We start from the raw sequence: 22,365 nt of genomic DNA, 5'->3' as shown, positions 1-22,365 counted from the left end.
AAATCATTAAAGTTATTTAGTTTTATTTAATTCATTTATATTCAGATACATTTTTGAAAATTTTCCATTTTTATTCCAAATCACCTTAAAGAGAGTGAGAGATGAGGAGTGTTTTTTTTTTGTTTGTAAGTGAGAGATTCTGTGAAATGTATCTGAAGAATTTCATCATAATCAAATGTCAGCAGTTTTTTTGTTTTTCGTTATCAGTTAAATTTGTTGCTGTTTTGTAAATATTTTTAATTTTAACTTTTATTTATTTTTTGTTTATATTTAAAAACAATTTATTTTTCGCCATGAAATAATTTTGTATCCTTTTTTAAATATAAATTGCAGGAGTAATTGACAAGGAATATTATTAGTTTGAGCCAGAATTTAGAAAAGAACTAGCTTTTACAGAAAAGTAAGATTTGTAAAAAAAAAAATGAGAAAACAGATTCGTAGTAGCAACAGAATTTTTTTGGCAATCGAATGATTCTACCTTAGTGACCGAATTTTACAGTTGCGGATACAAAAGTTAAGAAATGCTTGGTTGCTTCAACCGAAATTCTTCTTTATCAGCTGACTTTCCAAAAAATTCTATGTGTGTAACCGAATCATTCGATTGACAACAAATTCGGTTGCTAATACGAATCAGTTTTATCTATGTATGTTAAGTAAAGACTTTTGTCAAACGTATTTTTTATATATAAGGGGCTTCACCCACCCACTGCAATTCTAGTTATACAGATATTTCTTAGTTAAATTCAGTTTAATACAAATCATTACAAAAATTAAAAACAACTTATTTTGTACTTTACTCATGACAATATTAAATGGAATTATATCGTAAATTATCGTTTTATTTTCATAAAATTGCTATTTAGCCAAGTTTTCAGTTCAAAGTTGTTAATTCTTCTTATCGAACATTAATGATAAAAACAAAGCAACATCTACATACTAAATAAACTTTGGAAAATTCTGTTTAATTACAAACAATTTGTTTGCACAAAACTGGTTTTATTCAATATTGAGAGTAGAAAAAACTGGTGTTTAAACTATAAAATTATTTAATTAAATAAGTACCTATTAAATGTCAGAGAGTTAAGCTTTTTCAAAGAAAATTTCTAAAAACTTACTCCCTTCTACTATATATTTTTAGAAAATATCATTCATATTAAGAGTGATTGAAAATGGGAATTTTTTCTAAGTAGATTATATAAAAAAATAATCTCGTCCAATATTGAAAATATCATAAATTATAACGTTTTTAAAATGTTAAATGTTTGGAATTACAAACGAATGTTTTAAGATAAGCTAAATATTTATAAATTTTACCCCAATTTGTGGGTTTTTGTTTTTTAATAAAACAATGCGATTTTGTTATTAAACAAAATCTGCTAAATAAAGAACCCATAGTTGCCAGATTAATTTTATTATTGTAGTTAAAAATAAAACGCTTTCGAGAAGAAATTTGATTTGTTAAATATGTAGCGAAGAATAGAAAATATGGATGAAAATCAATCGTTTATTTTAAAATATTTTGCCATCGTACATGATAAAGCTTCAATCTTGGTATAATTTTGAGTCCGAATTTTGCAATCTACAATTACTCATAGGTTTTCTATGGTATTGAGAACTGATGATTAGGCAGGCCACTTCAGAACATATTTCGGTTACATACATTGTCGAGGTAGAAGCTCCAAACTATTGGCATAGTTTCCTCATCGCATGGATACATAGCATCATTTAAAACAGAGCCAGTCATATTATCTTTTACTATTAGGTGTATGATTTAAAAATTCGGGATTTTTTTTTTTAAATTTTTAGCTTTAATTTTGAATCATTTGTACAATATAAATTTATTCAAAGTGTTGGCCATTGTTAGTTATGACCTTTTCCCACCTTTCTGGCTACATATGAATTCCGAGCCAAAAGAACTGCGCATCTTTAGAGGCCAAGAACAAATCAAGCCAATATCTGTTCTGAAGTGTAGCGTATTACAGAGAGAGTCAGACGGTACGGGGTCTGGACTATAAAGCGGGTGAGGTAAAACTTTCCAACCACATCATTCTTAATATTTTTTAATAGGTATTGCAATGTCATGATGGAATATTACGGTTTCATGTCTGGCCACATATTCGGGTATTTTTTTTTTGATGGTCTGGCTAGATTTCAGCAGCTCATAATAGACCCTTTTGCCGCACCAAATACAGAGAATTACCTTAAGACCATGGATATAGTAATGGATCTATTTTTTGTACGCAAAATTTTTGAAATTGTTGATTGAGTAGATCCCAATGATTTTTCAAGCTCTTGTAGAGTTTGACAACAATCTTTCGTTGTGCTTCCAACTGCACTTTTTTCGAATTAAGGAAGTAAAGCAAAACTTCCCGCATATGACGTTTTGTTGATAAAATATTCGACATTTTCGAAGCAAAAAAATAACTTTGTTGTTTACACCATAATGTTGAATAACTAAATGAGAATAAATGACAGATAAATACCCTTCAAAATGACATACAAGTTATTAAAAAAACCGCGTCATCTATTGTAAATCCCGCATTTTTAAGTCATGCACCCTATAAATGTTCGCAAATCTTGACTCTAGCTATTTTTGTATGCTATATCCATCTTAAATTCAGCAATTGACCTCAATGCGCGTTCCATTAGCTTTGTTCAAATGGCTTAAAATGTTCAAAGTTCAAATCAGAGAAGTTTTAGAGCCAGTGGTCTATTCCGCATATCCACACAATTTAAAATGTTAAAGTTATGAAATGGCTGCCAGCTAATAAATATCCTTAGGAGGAGGGAAACTGACACATAACTATTTAAGCAACCGGTTTATTGGGAAAGGAAACGTTTCTGGTTGAGATCTATCACTTTTAGACATTTGTACCACTCATGGTAAAAGGTATCATAATCTAAAGACCCGTTTTGGCACTAAAACTCTTCAATATAACGAGAAATCAACAAATCTGGTAGCAATGAATGAAGGCAGCCAGACGGAAAATCAACACAATTTTTTGTTTTGCAAAAACAACTATTTCCGTTCCCTCTAAAATAAGAGAAGGTACATATAGCATTTTAGTTTTTTGTTTTTTAAACTAAACGAACAAGCCATTCAAAAAAGGTAAACGCACACATATGCTCAACATTATTTTGTCTTTGATCGAACAGTTGTTGTAAATTGTTTTTGAATTTTTTTTTGTTTGCTTTGTTTTTTTTTTTTTTGGTTTAAACTGCATGTAGTATGTTGGTTGGTTGGGTTGCCTGTTATTATATTGCATTATAAATTGATTTGAGACGACAACTGGCGGCATAATGTTGTTGTTGTTGCTGCTGCTATTGTTATTGTTGTCATTTATTCTTCTTTTATACATATAAAAAAAGTATAGCGAATTTGTTGTTATTTTGACTTGTCATACGATGACTTACTTTACTTATCTCTCGTCTGTATGTTTGTACGTAGGTAGGTGTGCAAGTATTCACACATGCATACAAACGTATTAGTTAGCATATGTATGAGTAGGTGAGTAACAGTGTTGTCAATATTAATAATATTACTATTTAATTTATTTCAAGTTTTATACCTATTAAATACATACATACTTTTTATTTTATTACATTTCTTATAATTTTTTTTACTTTTTCTTAAAACTAATATAATTTTAACATATTTGCATATAATTGGCAACACTTTAGTATAAAAGAGTATAATAATGTGAATACTACATGTATCTCGAATCTCACTTATACACTTGAGATACTTTTCATATATTTTGCTTTTAATTTTTTTTGTGTTTGCTGATTGTATTTTTTTAACAACAACAACAAGAACAATACAAGGCATTATAGCAATAACAACAATAAAATCGCACCAACATTAAACGATGAGAGACGGAAAATAGTCTTTCCCTCTCTATACAAAATCTCCATATACATACTACTACACTACAAAACAAAAATTGCAAATTGAATGTGAAACGCTCATAAAAGTGACTGTCTCGCTGTGTACATTTTCAGTTTATTGAATTTAGTCGTGGCTGTCAGAACTCCTCCTAAAAAAGGGAAAATATATCAAAATATACGGAATACGGAACAGCAAACCTAATACTAAATAAAATTGCAAACAAAAAACAAAAACTTTATTTAAATTTCAAAACAAAAAAAAGCTAAGAAACCTGAAAAAGTCGTTGGTCTTTTTAGCAACTCTGTTCGGTGTTTATTTACTATATTGTGAATACAAAAATAAAAACAAAATTATAAACATTTTTTAAACAAGTGTCTTTAAAAAGTATTTTTTGCATAGTTTATTGAAAAATTTAATGCAAAATAATAATTCATTGAAAACAACTAACAACACAAACATTAAAAGAAAAGATTTTGAAAATTTCAAATTTTTTAAAAAATTTAAAAAACCTAAAACCTGAAACTGAAACAAAAGGTGTTCAAATAAAAGTGACATTTTATTTAACTTGGAAAAATAAGCAGAAAAACTTTGCGGTTTTAAATTTTATAAAGAAAACAATAAAACAAAGTAAGTAAAAATACCTACATATTAAAATAAATTTATAAAATTGTTACATTGTAGTATTTTTTATAAAAAAAAATATTTTCTTATCAAGGCCATTTGTCTAGTCTGGTTATTTTTAGCTAGACATTTTCTATTTGTCATTTTACAACTATTACGAGTATAGAAACATGTTTAATGTTTACATTGTAATAAATATATTAAAGTGGAATTTGGCTAGAAAACTCAACTTTTCAAGTAGCTTTAACTTAAGAGTTGTTTATTTACTAAACTATAGGCCTTATTCATATAAACAATCTTTAAGTTGGTCAAAGGTTTATAAAACCAAATTTTGTATAGAAATTCTGTTTCATAAACTTTTATAAATTCAATTTTTTTGTAATACTTTTTCTTTACTTTAAATTCTTTTGAGACCTTTCTAATTTGAATATATTAAAAATTTGTTTAAAAATGTAACGTATTATTGTTTAATTTTATAGAATTTTTTGTATTATTTTTGAATATAATGCAACAATATTAATTCCTTTAAACATTTTGAATTAGTCTAATATTTGTTATGCCATTTGTATTTTATAGACTAGATATTCTTTAAATTTTTTAGACATACAAAGAATGTTAGGTCAATGTTTTTTATTTAATACGTTTTTATATTATTCCATTCTGAACGTGCCAGAATGCATTAATAATTTTCGCCGTAGTATTTTAAAAATTCTAGAAATTTATTTTACAATTTTTTTTTTTGTAACTACTACACACGAACTTGAATATTGCTAAGATTTGCCAGATTGAGTTGAATCAACTTTATATTACTTTGCTATATAGAATTGAACATTTTGTATATAATTTTTACAATATCAAAAAATTATTGCAACCATTTTTGGAACAAAACAAGTCACTTTCTAAATGAAATTGATTCCCCCTTAACTCATAGGAATGTGAGGCTGTAAAACTGTCATCTGTTTTATTTTTTATTTTCATTACAAGTTATTTTTAATTGAGTATTTTATAGTTTTTTTTTGTATTTCATTTCTATTTTTATACATTTATTTTTACATCACTTTTTTTCTAACTAAATTCAGTTTTATATGTATGTAGAAGAGATGCCACATTTGTTAGCACAAAAAAAACAATAACAATAACATTAAGTGCATTAAATGACGGCTATTCAATTGATGGGAGAGAAGAATGAGAGAAGACATAAACAATTGCATGTAAAGTTGCCAAAGTTCTTTGGAAAAACTAGTTATTATAACTTGTTATTTTGGTAACCCTGTAGTCCTCCTATTTGTAAACTCTGCGTCCATTTACAACTGGTTGCATGATGTTTATCATTGAATACGAGTTGAAAAAAATGTAACTGCAATTAACAAATAATATCTGGTTTTACCCACATAGACTTCTACATAAATAAATACATACTACACATATGAAAACATTTGTTTGATTATTATTATTGCATTCTTCTACAAATGCAATGTTTTAAGTACCTCTATATAATGGGGGGAAAATATTTAATAACAATATAGAAAATGGCAGGCGAAAATTCGAAAAATTCCAAAGTTTTTGTTTTAAACTGCATGATTGCGAAACCGGGTTTTTACCAAAATGTTTTGTTTATTTATAAAAATCTTAATTTTTAATCGAATGAATCGAAAAATATTTGAAAATAACATAATTTCTTTATTTGCTAATAAAACTTAAGGGTTTTTACTAATATTTTGGATAAAACCGCAGATGTGGTTTTAATATATACCAAGAAATGTTTAACTGATTCATCTGATTTGTTATTATTTTTAATAAATACGTTTAAGTAGTAAATTCCCCAAAAAAATTTGTAGTAAAGAAAATGAAACAGGTTTTTTGTACTTTAATAACAACAATGTCAAATAATAAAAATATTTATAAATTTCATTTTATTTATTCGCAAATAAAACTTGATTGACACTAAGGGGTTTTTACCAGTATTTGGTTAAAATACAGATGCTAATTAAATGATTTTTTTTCTTATTTAAGGAAATCTAATTTAATTTAACTGATTCATCTGATTTGTTATCATTTTCAATAAATATCTTTAAATCCCATTATCACAATATATAGTTATGTTTTAACTTAAAGTTATACTGACAATTTGTATGCAAAAATTATTTTGACAGGCAGTATAACTGTTTAAATGCCAGTTTTTTTTAAATTTCCTTTTTACTTTTTCAATTCTTTTCCTTTGTTTTCTTTATTTTTTAATGAAACCCATTCATTTCTTTTAATTATTATACCTATATGTATTTCCTATTTAAAAAAAACTAAATAAAAAGTTATAAAACTGGAGGTTAAATTAACCTTATAAGAAAAGAAACATCTATTATTTATTTTAACACAAACCAGTTCAGTTAAAGCTCTATAATCTAATGATTCATTATTATATTATATGAAATTTAAAACCATGGCAAAAAGTAATAAATATTAACAACGAGAAAGAAGAAAAAATAAACAAATACACAAAGCAAAAGACAATTTCAACTGGTTGGAGCCGGATTTTTTTATGAATTTTCTGCATATTTAAATATTTAAATTATATAGAAAAAAATTAATATTCAAAATGCGAAATGTCTAGAAATTTATTTAGAAATAAGCTTAGACAAACAATTACAAAAGACAATTAGTTAAAACAAAAAAAAAACTTAAAATCTCTATTTGAAATATGACTGTAAAACAATGAATTTAAGTGTTTCCTTGAATACAGTGAGTCAAATGAAATGTAACATGATTCATTTAAACAAAAAACTTGAATGCTGTTTGTAAACAGAAACAAAACAATTCACATTAAGTTTCAATAATTAAAATGTCATGTTTCTTTTATTTTTTAAAACATCCAGTAAAAGAAAATTTGAATTTATAAAAGGTTTATAAAACAATATTTCCATACTAAATTTCTTTTATAAACCTTTGATAAATTTAAATGCAAAAATTTAAATATTTAATTCTTCTTTGTTTTACCACTACTTAGGAAACACCTTCGTGTGACCTAAATAATTTGCAGTTTTTGCAAATTATTTTGGTATGTTTACTAAAACCCACATTTTTCTTCAAGATTTTTATAAATTTAATTATATTTAAAAAATTTAATCACAATTAATTAATTTTTAAATTAAACCAATTATAAACCTTATTTAAAAATAGCTTAGCATTTGTTCAATTTACTTTATTTGTCATAAACATTTTGGTTGCTTATTAATTATACAATTATTTGATGCATTTTATTATATATTTTCAAACCATATTTTCTTTGTATTCACATATGTAGGTATTGGTTAATTTAAAACGCAATTAAATGAAAAATAAATAAATTGAATGTGACATTTTAAAAATAATGTTAAGAAAATGAAACGTAAATCACTATTATTTCAATTTAAACTTTAATTCACTAAAAATTCAAAAAATTTATTCCATAATTCCATTCTCCAAAACTTTTATTAATACATATGCTAATTTATTAAATATGTTTACTAATTTATGTTTTTTCTTTTTCTATTTTTAGTACCATCAACAACAATGTCTTTGGCAAGTGTACATGGTCCTCAATTCACTGAATTTTGCACTTCATTGGGGTAAGTAAAGTCAATTAAGAAAATTTCAAAATTTATACATATATCAAAACGGAAGTAACTTTTACTCATCAATAACTTTGGCTATTCAATTTATTACAAAAATCTAAAATAACTTATTTGTCACCGTTTATTAAGAGTGACACATTTTTGTGTCTTAACACAAATTAATTTCAAATTAATTATAAATTGACTCAATAACAAAAAAATAGCAAACTTACAAATTTAAATTTAAAGTAAATTCCTAACAAAATTTCCTATGTAGATTAAATATGAATGATTTTAAACTTTGGGTTTCCCGGATTTGATTCCCCACGTTCGTTTTATTCCCCAACAAAACTGATAAGATTAATAATTTTTTTTGCACTCGATTCATTGATTGATTTTTGTTACGTACGTATAGTACAGTACCGAACGGTAGTAGTTGATAATAAATTTATTAAGCGTAAATTTTTATTAACGTCACACGTTTTGTTAGTAGTAAATCTTGTCAAGTTTCCCTTTTTATGTGAAGCAAGTCATTGATATATTAACATGTTAATACTTAACTTTAAATAATGTTCAAATAATTTATGATTTTTTTTTTGTTATCTATTTTAATTTTAGTCGCAGCAGTATCAGCATGTCATCATCATTGTCTGATTTAGTTGGCAGCCCTTTGGAAATTTCAGTGGATAATGTTTTAACCATTGAAGAGTTGAGACAACATATTGGTTCCTGTTTCACCTGTGGTGTATCATGGACTGATGATCATGTCTCATTGGATTGCAGTGAATGCGGTGGTTACAGTATTGAACGTCCCTGTCCTCTGTGTGACGGTCAATGTGGTGTGCAATGGAAACGTGATTTTACCATGGTAAGTTTTTATTTCAAACTAAGTTTGAATAACACATCTTTTTTTTTAAAATAAAAACTCTTAAACTAACCAACATTTATTTTGTTTATTTTTAGTCGCATGCCTGCGGTAAAGCACGTTGGTTGGGTGTCTGTCCCAGCTATCCAGAAGCAGCTATGCATTTTAATCAATCTACATCTAATACTGCTACCATTACCAATGCCTCCGCCTCCTGTGCTGCAGCAGCTGCCACACAAATGCGTTTAGCAACCGAATTGTGTGCCCGTCTGGAGCAGTTATCGGCCTCCTCATCAAATCATATATGATTCCTCAACAACGCCATTAAATCTAAACATCCAAAATATTAAATTCATCAACCTACAACTACTATTGCTACCAGCAATTAGTAATTGTTCTTCCTTCCTAATGATTTTCATGATGCCCCCGCTCTCATTCACACACACACACACCACAAGTTAATATTTTGGAATTGTGTTTGGTGTTTTTCGTTTTTAATGTTTAAGTTTTTAAGAGAATCTTTAAGTTTTAAGAGCATCCCCCCGCCCCCTTTCATTATTAAGTCTAGTTTTAAGTTAAAATATTTGCTACAATTACAAAAATTTGTATAAAGAAAGAAATTGAAATACGTTTTCAGTTACCAGAGCCATTAATTGGTTTGCTCAAATCTGGACTAACAAAGACTAAACCCAAATTTTAAGAAAATTCTTCAAATTGTTTTAAACAAATTTCTCTAGAAAAATTTTGAAAAAGTTTTTCCATCTTTACAAAAGTTTAGTTTAAAATTTTGTTAATCCACTTTTGTGGACCAGGCCATATTTAATTGGTCTCAATTTGACTGAGCTATTTTTAAACGAAATTTATTGTATAAGTAAAAAAAACAACCAACAAAAAAGACTATTGCTTTAAAATTATAAAATTGTATGATATTAATATGGATTATATACAAATATATATATATATATATAGATATTGTACTTTATTTTATAGTATAAATTAATAATACTTAAAGAAAAATTAAGAAAACAGATAAAAAATCTAGCTTAACTAAAAGATGTTATTTTAAACATTCGCAACAAGAAGGAATTAATAATATGTTTTGTTAAAAGTAGATTTGTTTTAAAAACAATTATCTAACATCAAATCACGCTCAAACTATTAAACAAATCAATTTTGTTTTCAATTGTACTTAAACATAGTTAAAAAAAATACTTATATGTATAACAAAACATTTATTATTATTATTTTTTGTAAATTTTGTTTAAAATAGATCTTGTTTAATCTTAATGAAAGCTCAAAAATATTTGTTCATTGTATTGATTTTCTGTGAAAATCAGATGTTTTATATTGATTTTAAATACATATATTTAAACAAATTTAATTATCTATAATATAATTTGAGTTTTTCGAAAAATTTCATAAACAACTCTGCCCATTTTTTTTATTAAGTTTATTTTTTTATTAATAAAATTCATTATTTCAAAAATAAAAGGTTGTCTTTGATTTTGGAACATATAATAGAGGTACAAATGAAATATGGGATTCGAAAATGTAGATATTAAAATAAGCGACCGAAGGACTATAAACCGATAAGTCTTGCTACCATTTTAAGACCTTGAAAAGGGTAGTGATGTCCAGTTACAAAAACACATTTATATTTGAGTCGGTCTAATGCATAGATGACAACTAGTTGGGTAACCCTGACAATAAAACTTAAAAAACAAACAAAATTAAATATGAAAGTTATAAAACTCATATTCTTGGTAATTGTCTTCTTAAATCCCAGCAAATCCTGGGAATATTGTCAAGCTGATGTACAAAACAAATTATGCGGAGGAGGACAAGCACATTTGCTTTGTGATGGCAAAAACTCTATAACAAATGTAATTATTGTTTGACATTAATTAGGAAGTTATTTTCATCTCAAAAAGATTTTAGCCATCCTACATATCGAAGGATTTTTTGGCCCATGTGCCCTTAACAAGAAAAGTAAAGGAAGCTTTTATAAATTGGCATAATTATTACCGTAATCGTACAGCGGGTGGATGGGCAAAAAATAGTTTAAATAGTATATATTTTCCCATGGCTGTTCGCATGCGCGAATTACTATGGGATAGTGAATTGAGCTTTTTATCACATTATCGCTCAAAACTGGTGAATGCTGGAGAAGCAACATGTCGCGGCAGCCAGCGTTTTCCCTATGTAGCACAAAATTTGGTAATCTCATTAATTTTATAAGATAAATGTTAAACTTTCTTCTTAAATAATGTTTTTGTTGTTCTTAAAAAAGATAGTTAAAGCCTTAAATGAACCCAAACCAGTATTAGAAATTATATCTTTATCATTGAGGGAAATGTTTGATGAGAAGAATAATATAGAAAATCCTACCGAAATGCCAAAGGAGTTTATGTATGAGTACGTTTACTTATTACTTAATTGAATATACGAATTATATTGAAATTGATTACTTTCTTTAATAAGTTATGAAGTTGCAAAGCAATTTACAACTATGATAAATGATGGTGTTTCACGTGTAGGCTGTGCTGTAGCCTTAGGTGCTGATTGCATGGATAAGTACGATACATAATTTTAATATTTTAATGCATATAAATAAATAAAGATTTTAATAAAATTTTAGCAAAGCGGAGTCATACAAATTTTGTTATTACACGGCCTGTTCATATGACTACGACAAGAGAGGAATTATTTATAAAATAGGAAAACCAACTGGTCGGTGTTCTCGTTGGGGTGTTGGAAGAAGTAAAACATATATTAATTTATGTGCAAATTCAGGTGAAATATTTGAACCGCAAGACTGAAATTTCTTAAAACAATTTTGTTTTATAAATTTGTTCAATTATTAGAGTTTTAATGTTGTAGTTTAAAAAATTTATAAAAAAATAGTTGTCCCGGTAAACGTTGTTCTGCCATAGCTCACGCAAAGTTTGAAGACTCCCACCAAAGACTATAAATATAAGAAGCAATAAGAAGCATAAAATTTTGTCAATTTTAAATACACTGTGTGCAACATCTTTATATATTTATAGTCTTTGCTCCCACTATAATAGTATCCCAGATATGCAATAATAATTTTTTACTTTGTATGGGAGGTGCCATGTCCATTGTTCCTATATAGGTCAATTGTGAATCTAAACCACTCAAACACACACAACAAATTTCATCGAAATCGGCCCAGCCGTTAAGGAGGAGTTCACTTACTGACACACGTACAGAAGAATTATATATAAAGATAAACTCATTCAGATCTGAAAACGTCCATTATAGTAAAATGTGCTATTCGTGTTGTCCGGTCTGTTGGTAAGTTCTCAAAAATATTGATATTAGCATCCTATTGTAATAAATATAAAAATCTATTTAACAACTTTAGGAAGTCTTCAGATAACTTACGGGTCTATCACCTAACCGCATTAGGCCTCGCAACAGACTTGAGTACTTTCTCAATGGTTTTGCGATTTAATTAACACTTCAAAGCACCTCTAACCCATAGCCGATTTTTTTATAATTTATTAGTGAAAAAATTTTATCGCAAACAATTTTTTAATGTTTTTCTTCAATTTTTTTTTTGATTTCTAAAAAATATTTTTTTTTTAATTTATTAGTGAAAAAAATTTAAGACCAACACAATTTTTTTTGTTTAAAAAAAATTCAGGTAAAAAATGTAGAAATTACAAACGGAATGACAAAATTATATACATGTGTATACCACTCATGGTGAAGGGTATAAAATATGTCATGAATAGGAATCCCAATTTCACGAACTTTTTCCAAATAATCTTTTTATTCCCGGTAACTTTTTAATACTAAATTAAACTAAAAACCAGCAATGTTATATAAATATATTTGATTGTCTAATATTGGTCCAACGTTTTTGAAAGGCTATAATAGTGGCATTTTACCGATCTTGTCACTCTTGTAGTTTTAATTTAATCAACATAAAATCAATAAAGACTATCGTTTTATTAAAAAATAAAAAAAATAAAACTATAGGTCGATTATGGAAGGCAACTAGAGTTTTTCTTTTCATTTCGAGGGATCCCGGAAAATTTCCCGTGATACCGCGAATTTCCGCCTACAACAAATTATTCAATTTTAAGAATGTAGACTTCTTTAAAAGGCTAAAAAACTGTCTTTGGTTTTAAAATGTAATTGGATACAAATAAAAACATCCAATAAAAATTTAATATAAAGAGATAAACTGACTGGATTTCTAATTTTGGTTATATGCATAGGGTAACATAGAGACGAGACGTAATTGTCAAAAACCTAAGTCTGTTGTCAAAAACCTATCTCTTGCAACAACAAAATACATGCTAGTCAATGTATTTTGTTGTTGTATCAGACATTAGATTTGTTGTATTTTTGTTTGACAATCCGGAGTGTCTCGTCTCTAAGTATAATTCTCTATGGTTATATGTATGTCACTATTTGTTGTTGTTATAGCAGCAGTGATTGCTGAGTTGACAGCCTCATTCTCATTCCGGTGAGAAGAACAGGCTGTCGTGAGAATGATGACTATTTGTCATTTGTATCGATATAAAGAGATAAACTGACTTTGGTTATATGTATGTCACTATTTGTCATTTGTATGGAAATGGCTTTAATTTAATTTGAATTTGTTCTACCTTCGTTAGATTCCAATTAATTATGTTCGAAAAGAAAATATTTTATATTTTATATTTTGACCAACTATGGGTCAAAATCGGAAAAAAAATTTTAACCCGAATTTTTTTTTTTTAAAAAATTTAAAAGACAAAAAAAATTTTTTTTCAAATTTAAAAAAAAAATTTTAAAAATTTAAATTAAAAAAATTTTAAAAATTTAAATTAAAAAAATTTTAAAAATTTGAAATAATCGAAAAATTTTTTTTTTTGTTAAAAAATTAAAAAATTAAATTTTGTTACCTAAAAATATTTAAAATTCTAAGGTATAATTTGGTGAAGGGTATATAAGATTCGGCACAGCCGAATATAGCTCTCTTACTTGTTTAACTTTAAATTGGCATTGTTTTGCTTATTAAATCAAAAATTAAGTAAAGATGTTAATTAAAACTTGAAGAAAACCCAATAATATTAAACAAAATTCATTTCAACGGAAGGAGGTTTTATTACAAAAATTTTAGTTTTACTCTTTGTGAAAAAGCAAAATAAGTACTAAAATAATTCCACTTTCGATCGGAGTAGAATTCTGTGACAGCGCTGGAATAAATCTTTTTGTGAATCTTCTGCACTTGTTTTGGAGCTTTTAGAGAAAGTCAAGTTCAAAAAACATCACATAAAACTAAGAAAAATAATTCCTGCCAATTCTCGCACAATTTCCTGGGATTTCGGGATTGAACATTTTGCGGAAAAATTCTAATGGGAACCGAACTTCAATTGCGTTGTCAGTTACCTAAATGGTATTACAGATGGCAACTGACAACTATAATTTCTGTTGCCAAACTGGCAACGCGACTAAAGTTCGGTTACCATCCATAATTCGGATATTTTATTAAAAATGCCTCTTTGTCAACTGACTAACTGTTGCTAGCTAGAACCGAAATCTATGGATATGTATAATGAAATCATTCGATTAGCAAAAAATTCTAACTTTAATAAGAAAACGCATAAAGAAATTTCCGATAATTCCAGACAAAAATTTCCAAGAAATTTATAAAAATTGTAATTCTGAAGTATAGGAACCCTAGTCAAGAAACACCCATAGAAAAACTAAAAAAAAAATAAGAAATATGTGTGACCACAGAATATATCTAAATTATAGTTTTATTGTAACATTTAATTAAATTAACAACTGTTATAATTTTGATAGCAAATAATTAAACCACTTTTAATATTTAGATTGAGAACCACAACAAAATAATGTTCGCTTACGTTTCAAGGGCCAAGAATTATGAATATCGATGTTAGAATTAAGTTCTAGAATTAGAAACGAGATAATTGTTTACAGCGTTAATAAAATAAACCACTTATGACTACTCACCTTGAGGTACAAACTCTTGAATTACTTTCAACAGTGAGGAGATTTCCTGGCTATCCAAAATAATGCTTGATAGTTCTTCCAAAGTGAAATCAGGTGTTATCTGTTTGCACAATAAAATTTCACTGATTACATTTCCAAGATTCGAAGGTCCAGCACGGTTTTCTAACAATGTTTAAAATTTTATTTGTAAAATAGTGGGTTTGGAAAGTCTTGTAAATTAAATGGAAATTACCAAAATATTCGTTCATGTCCATGGGTAAAACTTGGGTAAGACGGTAACTTTTAGTTAATTCGCGTAAAAATAGTTGCAACAAATGAAACAATATTACTAAGTAATGGTGATTTTCAATTGAAAGATTTTCCGTGGAGCTACATTTATCCAAGGGTATCAATAGTTGTGCGGTAATTTGGCATTCTTCGAGAAGGGTACATCTTAATTTCCTTATTTTTTCACGCAACTCAGGACCGTCTTTTTCTTGGCCCATGGTTATTAACATTTCTCGAAACACTGCTAAATGATGATTAATGCTATCCAAATACTAAAACGTTAAAATTGTATTTAATTTTAAAACTAAACTAATATAGTTAGAGATACATTACTTTTTGAGGACTTTTTGTTGGTGTTATGATATTTTGAAAATGTACTGATAATCGATGAGCCACAATTGTGGATTTACTAATCCTTGTGGCTTTTTTATTCCCATTTAGGGATCTACAATTTATTTGAAAACGGTTGTTATTAAACATGCTTCTAAGCAAAGCCAAGCTATTTTAAAAATTTCCAAAAAAAAAAACAAAATGTGATTTGAATGTGTTCGTATTCCTTGCAACACTTGATGTTGACTGCAACATAAAGTGCAATAATGTTAAAATAACCTTATATGGAAATAAATTGTGTCATTATGTACTTTTATTCGTACATACATAACTAATTTGTGTCAACATTAAAATTGCTTCTTTAGAAAGATTTGAATGAAATGAAATGTAAACAGTTTTGAATACAAAGTTCAAAAGTAGTGGCGATTTATACCGCTACGTGTTTCCGATAAGAACTATGTTTTTGTACGAATACTTATGTATGTATTTTTTATTCACACCAAATTTACCCCAATTACATGTTTCAGGCTTTTTATTGCATAATATGGAATATGTACCTATATTATAGTATGAACAAAGGTACGATTGAGATTTTAAGAATGTCGATGCTTCTGACTTTTTACCTCCAACCTAATTTCATTACGCAGATATAATTATATACATATTTCTAAAAACCCGAAATGTGCTCAGAGAAACCTAATAAGTTATTTTATAGAAAACACTATTACATACATATTTACAAGATTTTATACACATTATTTTTTATAGAATGAGCGATCACAGATCGATCTCCTTTTATCGATAAAACTGTTGTTACAGAGTAATTTCATATGAAAAATCGATTTTTGGTACGAAATATAAGTGATCGCAGATCGAGCTCCTTTTCTCGATTAAACACTAATTTAAATTTTTGAAGTTTTTTGTATGAAAAATCGATTTTTTATCAGAAATATAGTGATCACAGATCGAAGTCCTTTACTCGTTTAAAAGCTTATTTACAAAGTTATTAAGGATTTTACATTTTTGATTTTTTTTCATGTAAAAAGTCGATTTTTTTGTCAGAAATATGAGCGATCACAGATCAAGCTCCTTTTCTAGATTGAACGCTTATTTACAAAGTTATTAAGGATTTAAGATTTTTGAGTTTTTTCATATGAAAAATCGATTTTTTGTACGAAATATGAGTGATCACAGATCGAGCTCCTTTTCTCGTTTAAACGCTTATTTACAAAGTTATTAAGGATTTTACATTTTTGAGTTTCTTTCATATGAAAAATCCTTTTCTCAATTACACGCTTATTTACTAAGTTATTAAGGATTTTACATTTTTGGGTTTTTTTCATATGAAAAATCGATTTTTTATACGAAATATGAGTGATCACCTTTTCTCAATTACACGCTTATTTACAAAGTTATTTTTGTACGAAATATGAGTGATTGAGCTCCTTTCTCGTTTAAACGCTTATTTACAAAGTTATTAAGGATTTTAGATTTTTGGGTTTTTTTTCATATGAAGGATCGATATTTTGTACGAAATATCAGTAATCACAGATCGAGCTCCTTTTCTCGTTTAAACGCTTGTTTACAAAGTTATTAAAGATTTTAGATTTTTGAGAGTTTTTATATGAAAAATGGATTTTTTATACGAAATATGAGTGATCACAGATAGAGCTCCTTTTCTCGTTTAAACGCTTGTTTACAAAGTTATTAAGGATTTTAGATTTTTTAGTTTTTTCAGATAAAAATTTATTTTTGGTCAGAAATATGAGTGATCACTGATCGACTTCTGGGTTTTTTCATATGAAAAATCGATTTTTGTATTACTTCTAAATTGGATTACTTCATTAATGGCCATTAAATGATATCATTATTAAACGGTATTTAAATGATGAAGGTAGTTTCGGTCTGACTAAAATAATAAAATTTCAAAACCACACACCAAAAAAATAAATTTTCAATATGCAAGAACTTAACGTTTTTTTTATTTACATATGTAGCAACACTGAATCTCTTACAAAAACAACCCTGTTTTAACAACGCCGTTGACTTTTTATAACCATTCGACTTCGGTTTTATATTTGTTGCCATCAAAACAAGTGAAAATTTGGTTGATAATTTTTCAGTTACACTCTTTTTTTTATAAAAAATTTACAAGAATTGTGAGAATTTGTATAACTATTTTTTAAATAAAATAACTAGTCAATAAATACTTTAGAAATCATTAAAATATAAAAGTAATTTTTCTATTAGAGTATAAGTGCAAATTTTAGGGAAAATACAACTGGAAAAAATTACAGGAACCGCAGCAGAGGTAGCAAGGACATCAGCAGCGCACAGACATACCGATACGACGATAGACAAAACATTTATTGGTTGTTAAGGGTGTGGGTGGCACAAAAAACACCACTAGTATTGGCAATTAACGAAGAACACTTTTGGAGAAGGGGTCACATTTAAATAGAAGTAGAAAGTAATGAAAACAAACAACAGCTAAGTAACGCCACCTTAAGTCAAGTGTTTAATAAAAATAATTGGATCTTTGACAAAGAAATAAAAACATTTCTGCTAAACTCGAAAATATAAAACTTGTGAGCCGTCATAAAATAGGTATATTTTTTGGCACTAAAGTTAAACAATTCCATAAATTTAGTTTAGCCTGACTATAATAGCAGAGGGTTGGAGAAGTTACAACAAATGTTATAAAGTTTATTTGACGACCTTAAACTTTGTTTTTCCTGAATATCAATAATACCGTGGAGGATTTCAATTTGTAATTCTGCCAGAATGAGAATACATTTTCGTGAACAGTATGGCACCAGAGGTGAAGAAATACTTTATGTTACACCAGCCGGTAAGTGTGTTTTGTTTGCTTTATTTAAATTAATTATGTATGTATAAACAACATGTCATTAATATTATGTTATAAATGTTGCAGAACAAAAATCAATTGTCCGCGTACCACTGAGGAGTGATAACAAAGCGGTTATACATGAAAAATTCTTTCTATACCGTTTATTCCAGCAAATATTCCTGCCCAAAGGTTATCCGGACAGTGTGAGTGACGACTATGCTGCCTATCAAATATGGGATACGGTGCAGGCATTTTGTAGTACTATATGTGGTATGTTTTGTGATCAACAAATAATTCAGCATTCATTGATTAGCTATTTTTAAAATTATGTTTTCGAATCATATTAATATTTATTATGGAAATTCTTATGTTTTAATTCCAAAAATTATTCACCATGGTGATAAGTATAAGTTTGCAATTTGTACAATATTCATTCGTACTGGTTTAAAAAGTATTTTCTGGATCCTAATAGATTCGAAAATATCTTAAAAAGTTTATATTCTGAAACTACGATAAACATACTTTAAAATTTATGAAAATTCTATTGGAAAATTTAAGAAATTGGCCTCAAATAAATCTAAAATAATTTTTTTAAATCCACATGATTTAACAGCTCTAAAAGTTTTCGAACATAATTCGAATTCTTAAATTTTAAAACATTATTTTCATTGTCATCAGGTGTATGCATAATCTAGAGATTATTTCAACAGCTGAAAAATTTTTCCAAAAATAGTTTCGAATTTTCGACCTTAATTTCGAATTTTGTGAAATGTTGAAAAAAGTTGGTGAACATTTTTTTAAATATTTGTGAAAAAATCAATCTTATATCTCAGCTATTTGTGGACCGATTTTCTCGATTTTAAAAAGTAACCTAAGTTGGAATATAGCAGTCATATTAATGTATTAATCATGTATGTATGTTATTTGGGGGTTTCGGAATGTTGATTTCAATTTTGAAATAAAAAAAAAAAACTTTTCACATTTATCCACTTTTATGAATATTGTGAGAGGAATGGTAACATTATGATTTTTGTAATACTAGTTTTATGATGTGTAATAATTATATTTACTTCACTAACTTAAGTAAATATTTACCATTAGTTTGTAAAAATATAAATACATACTTTTCCATTACAGGTACACTTTGTACACATGCTATTCTAAAGGGACTTGGAGTTGGCAACGAAAACATAAATGCCTACTCAGCTACTGTCACATGGATTTTAAAAGAAGGCAGTGGACATTTAGGGCGTATACTGTTCTCTTGGTGGAAGGGTGCCCAATTAGATATAGATAGTAAAAAGTGGCGTTTAAGAGCAGATTTTCTTAATGATTTAGCAATGGGTATAGAAATTTATGTGCTTCCCAAGTACGTTCATTTGGGCACACAAATTTTATGTGGCACAACAGTTTTAAAAGCAATAGTAGGTGTAGCAGGTAAACAAACATGATTTATTATACGTGTAAAGTAAATTTAATCATACGTTTGTATGTTTAAAGGTGGAGCAACTAGAGCAGCTTTAACCCAACACCAGGCTGTACGTGGTAATCTGGCCGATGTCAGTTCAAAAGACAGTTCGCAAGAAACTTGTGTAAATCTGATAGCTTCATTTTTGGGTTTATATTTGTTGACTGTGATCAAGACACCAGGGTATGAAAAGCATTTATGCATACTTTAATCAAAATATGAAAATTTTATTTAACTCCTTCACTTTCTTACAGTGTACTTTATGGTGTTTTTTCCGTGGTCATCTTATTACATTTGTATGCAAATTTAAAAGCCATTAAATCCATTTGTTTAAGAACTTTCAACGAATCTCGTTATTTGATAGCTTTAGAAGAGTTCTTTAGATCTGGGCGAATGCTAACGCCACAACAAGTAAGTCATTTAATGGGATTTTATCAACATAATGATTACTTATATCTGTTATATTTTTTTCAGGTGAACAAATTAGAAAGAGTTACATTGGGCCAAACTGTATCCGTATCGCTAAACATACGTTTGGGTTTATCCATTAAAAACTTGATAGACGAATATCAACAGAGTCATATTATTGATAATATCGTTTCGTCGTTTGATCCGCATGAACATTTTATCATTGCTGAAAGTAAAAAGTTTCTGGGTGTTTATTTCCACTTCGAATCAATGCCTCAGGATGTTTTGAAGGCATATTTCTTTGCCGTATCCTATTTACAAGATCGCAATCAAATTAAGGAAAAATACTGGGATGTACAAAGTAAATGGCAGGAGTTTTATAATTTGGCACAACAAGAAGGTAAAATTTTGGAATAATTTTTTATTTTATTCCGTAAAAATTACAAAATATTTCTACTTTATTACATTTCCCAAAAAAAAAAAAAAACTAGGTTGGGTGACCGCGCAACATTTGCTAATGGTAGACGAATATCGTTTGAATTGGAACGCTTAGAGCTATCATGAGTACTAATAGTAAGTATTTCATTTACCAAACAACTAAAATTGATTTTAAGTATAAAACAAAATGATTTTATTTATAATAACATGAAACAACAGTTTTTTTAGCATAGAATTATATAATTTATAAATGTACTTTGCTTAAAGACTATTTATTGATCTGTTCCAGTACTTGACAGATTTAAAGGTTTTAGTCAGATATAGAAGAAATTAAACAATAAATTGATATTTTGAGTACGGGAACGATATTCTGTAAAACCTGCAAATCCGGCAAGTACTATAACATAAATTATATCGATATTATTAAAAAAATAGTTCTTTAGTTTTTAGTTTATAGCTGAATTTATTATTAACATTTAATAATATTTCCCCCCGCATTTTAGAATTTGTGAAAATAAAGGAAATATTTGTATTTATTTAGTACCCTTGACGTAGGCCAGTTCGTAAAAGAAAATGTTCGAATTTGTTCGAAATCATAATTCGAAAATATTTTCTTATGAATTTTCTATATGACGTCATACATAGTCCTAACTCATGGTTTCGTATTTTTTGTATTTTAATTTTTCATTGATTTTTATTTTGAACAAAATTAATGTAAAAGATTATAAAAACAAACTGAAACTTGTTTGGTTCTAAATATAAATATTTCTATTTTCATTTCACTTTTTTGGTTAATTAAATTGCCGTTTAATATTTATTAAGTAATCTCAAAAAATCTCCTAAATTAGTACTCTCAATGTCTTGAATTTATAATTTAGTTGATTTTATTAAATCTATAACTCTCACATTCCATAATTTTAAAACATTTACATATTTTATTTTCTTAGTTGTTTAGCTCAGTAAAAAATAAAATATAATGCATAGAAAAACATATCTATTTAATTAAATATTGTTAAATGTATAGTGTGTATTGTAAAGTTTAGTTTAGTTTTAATTGTTAAGGAATTTCTTATGTTTTGTTCAATTTTCTATAAAAACTTCCAATTTTGTATGCAACATTTCTGCCTTAAAAATTGTGTAAAATGTATAGAGTAATTGAATAGCAATTTATTGAAAAGACACACTTATTAATTCCCTACCTATTGAGTAAAAACTATTCTAATTAAAGATTAACAGAAAGCAAAACGATTTTAAGAGCAATATATATGTATATAGAATTAAGAAATTATGTAGAAATTAAATTTAAGCTTTCAATTAAAATAAACATTCAACATATGTAGAACAACATCTATGTATTTAATTAAAATCCCTACATATTAAAAAAAAACATACATACTTACAAACATATACATACTATAAACAGTCTCATACAATCTACTATATAAACGTTATTGGAATGATGTTTTAAAATTAACTATTTTCTTACATCCCTTTACAAATCAAGAAAATATATTGACATAAAAAAGCTACAACAAATTTACACATTAAAAACAAATAATAATAAAATTAATATTAATAGTTTGTTTTTATATTTTAATTATCCTAACATCACAAAGAATTTTTTGTTTAACACCAATCTTACAT

General features: G+C 27.3%; 3 protein-coding genes across 4 annotated transcripts in view; all 3 read left to right on the top strand.

The window, feature by feature from the left end:
- Positions 1-10,453, top strand: part of Pino (Pinocchio) — a 52,695-nt gene extending 42,242 nt beyond the window's left edge. Inside the window, exons 1-4 of one of the 2 annotated variants that reach the window (XM_065501959.1) lie at positions 4,008-4,516; positions 8,043-8,112; positions 8,716-8,965; positions 9,061-10,453. In XM_065501959.1, coding sequence (XP_065358031.1) covers positions 8,057-8,112; positions 8,716-8,965; positions 9,061-9,270 — 516 coding nt within the window. In that variant the 5' untranslated portion in view covers positions 4,008-4,516; positions 8,043-8,056 and the 3' untranslated portion in view covers positions 9,271-10,453. Of the gene's footprint in view, positions 1-4,007; positions 4,517-8,042; positions 8,113-8,715; positions 8,966-9,060 lie in introns of those variants that run through there. The other variant, XM_065501958.1, reaches the window with a different exon arrangement.
- A 245-nt stretch (positions 10,454-10,698) lies between these two features.
- LOC135949827 (antigen 5 like allergen Cul n 1-like) lies at positions 10,699-11,549 on the top strand. The gene is made up of 4 exons (XM_065499265.1): positions 10,699-10,845; positions 10,901-11,179; positions 11,253-11,377; positions 11,444-11,549. Exons 1-4 carry the CDS (start codon positions 10,699-10,701, stop codon positions 11,547-11,549), a joined length of 657 nt encoding a protein of 218 aa, XP_065355337.1.
- A 6,243-nt stretch (positions 11,550-17,792) lies between these two features.
- On the top strand, positions 17,793-21,278 carry LOC135950946 (RUS family member 1). The gene is made up of 7 exons (XM_065500480.1): positions 17,793-18,407; positions 18,492-18,677; positions 19,545-19,844; positions 19,908-20,058; positions 20,130-20,286; positions 20,350-20,683; positions 20,775-21,278. Exons 1-7 carry the CDS (start codon positions 18,341-18,343, stop codon positions 20,834-20,836), a joined length of 1,257 nt encoding a protein of 418 aa, XP_065356552.1. The 5' UTR covers positions 17,793-18,340; the 3' UTR covers positions 20,837-21,278.
- The last annotated feature ends 1,087 nt before the right edge of the window (positions 21,279-22,365 follow it).

The sequence above is a fragment of the Calliphora vicina genome, chromosome 2 (assembly GCF_958450345.1).
Source record: "Calliphora vicina chromosome 2, idCalVici1.1, whole genome shotgun sequence".
Classification (NCBI taxonomy): Eukaryota; Metazoa; Arthropoda; class Insecta; order Diptera; family Calliphoridae; genus Calliphora; species Calliphora vicina.
Note: the sequence above shows the minus strand (reverse complement) of the source record. Positions and strands in the feature narration are given on the sequence as shown.

Bases quoted from the DNA above. Each gene is read 5' to 3' on its own strand.
- LOC135950946 (XM_065500480.1), top strand. From the start codon at position 18,341: ATGAGAATACATTTTCGTGAACAGTATGGCACCAGAGGTGAAGAAATA. The intron at 19,845-19,907 runs GTAAACAAACAT...GTATGTTTAAAG, and splicing joins AGCAATAGTAGGTGTAGCAG to GTGGAGCAACTAGAGCAGCT. The intron at 20,059-20,129 runs GTATGAAAAGCA...ACTTTCTTACAG, and splicing joins ACTGTGATCAAGACACCAGG to TGTACTTTATGGTGTTTTTT.
- LOC135949827 (XM_065499265.1), top strand. From the start codon at position 10,699: ATGAAAGTTATAAAACTCATATTCTTGGTAATTGTCTTCTTAAATCCC. The intron at 11,180-11,252 runs GTAATCTCATTA...TTCTTAAAAAAG, and splicing joins CCTATGTAGCACAAAATTTG to ATAGTTAAAGCCTTAAATGA. The intron at 11,378-11,443 runs GTACGTTTACTT...TTCTTTAATAAG, and splicing joins CCAAAGGAGTTTATGTATGA to TTATGAAGTTGCAAAGCAAT.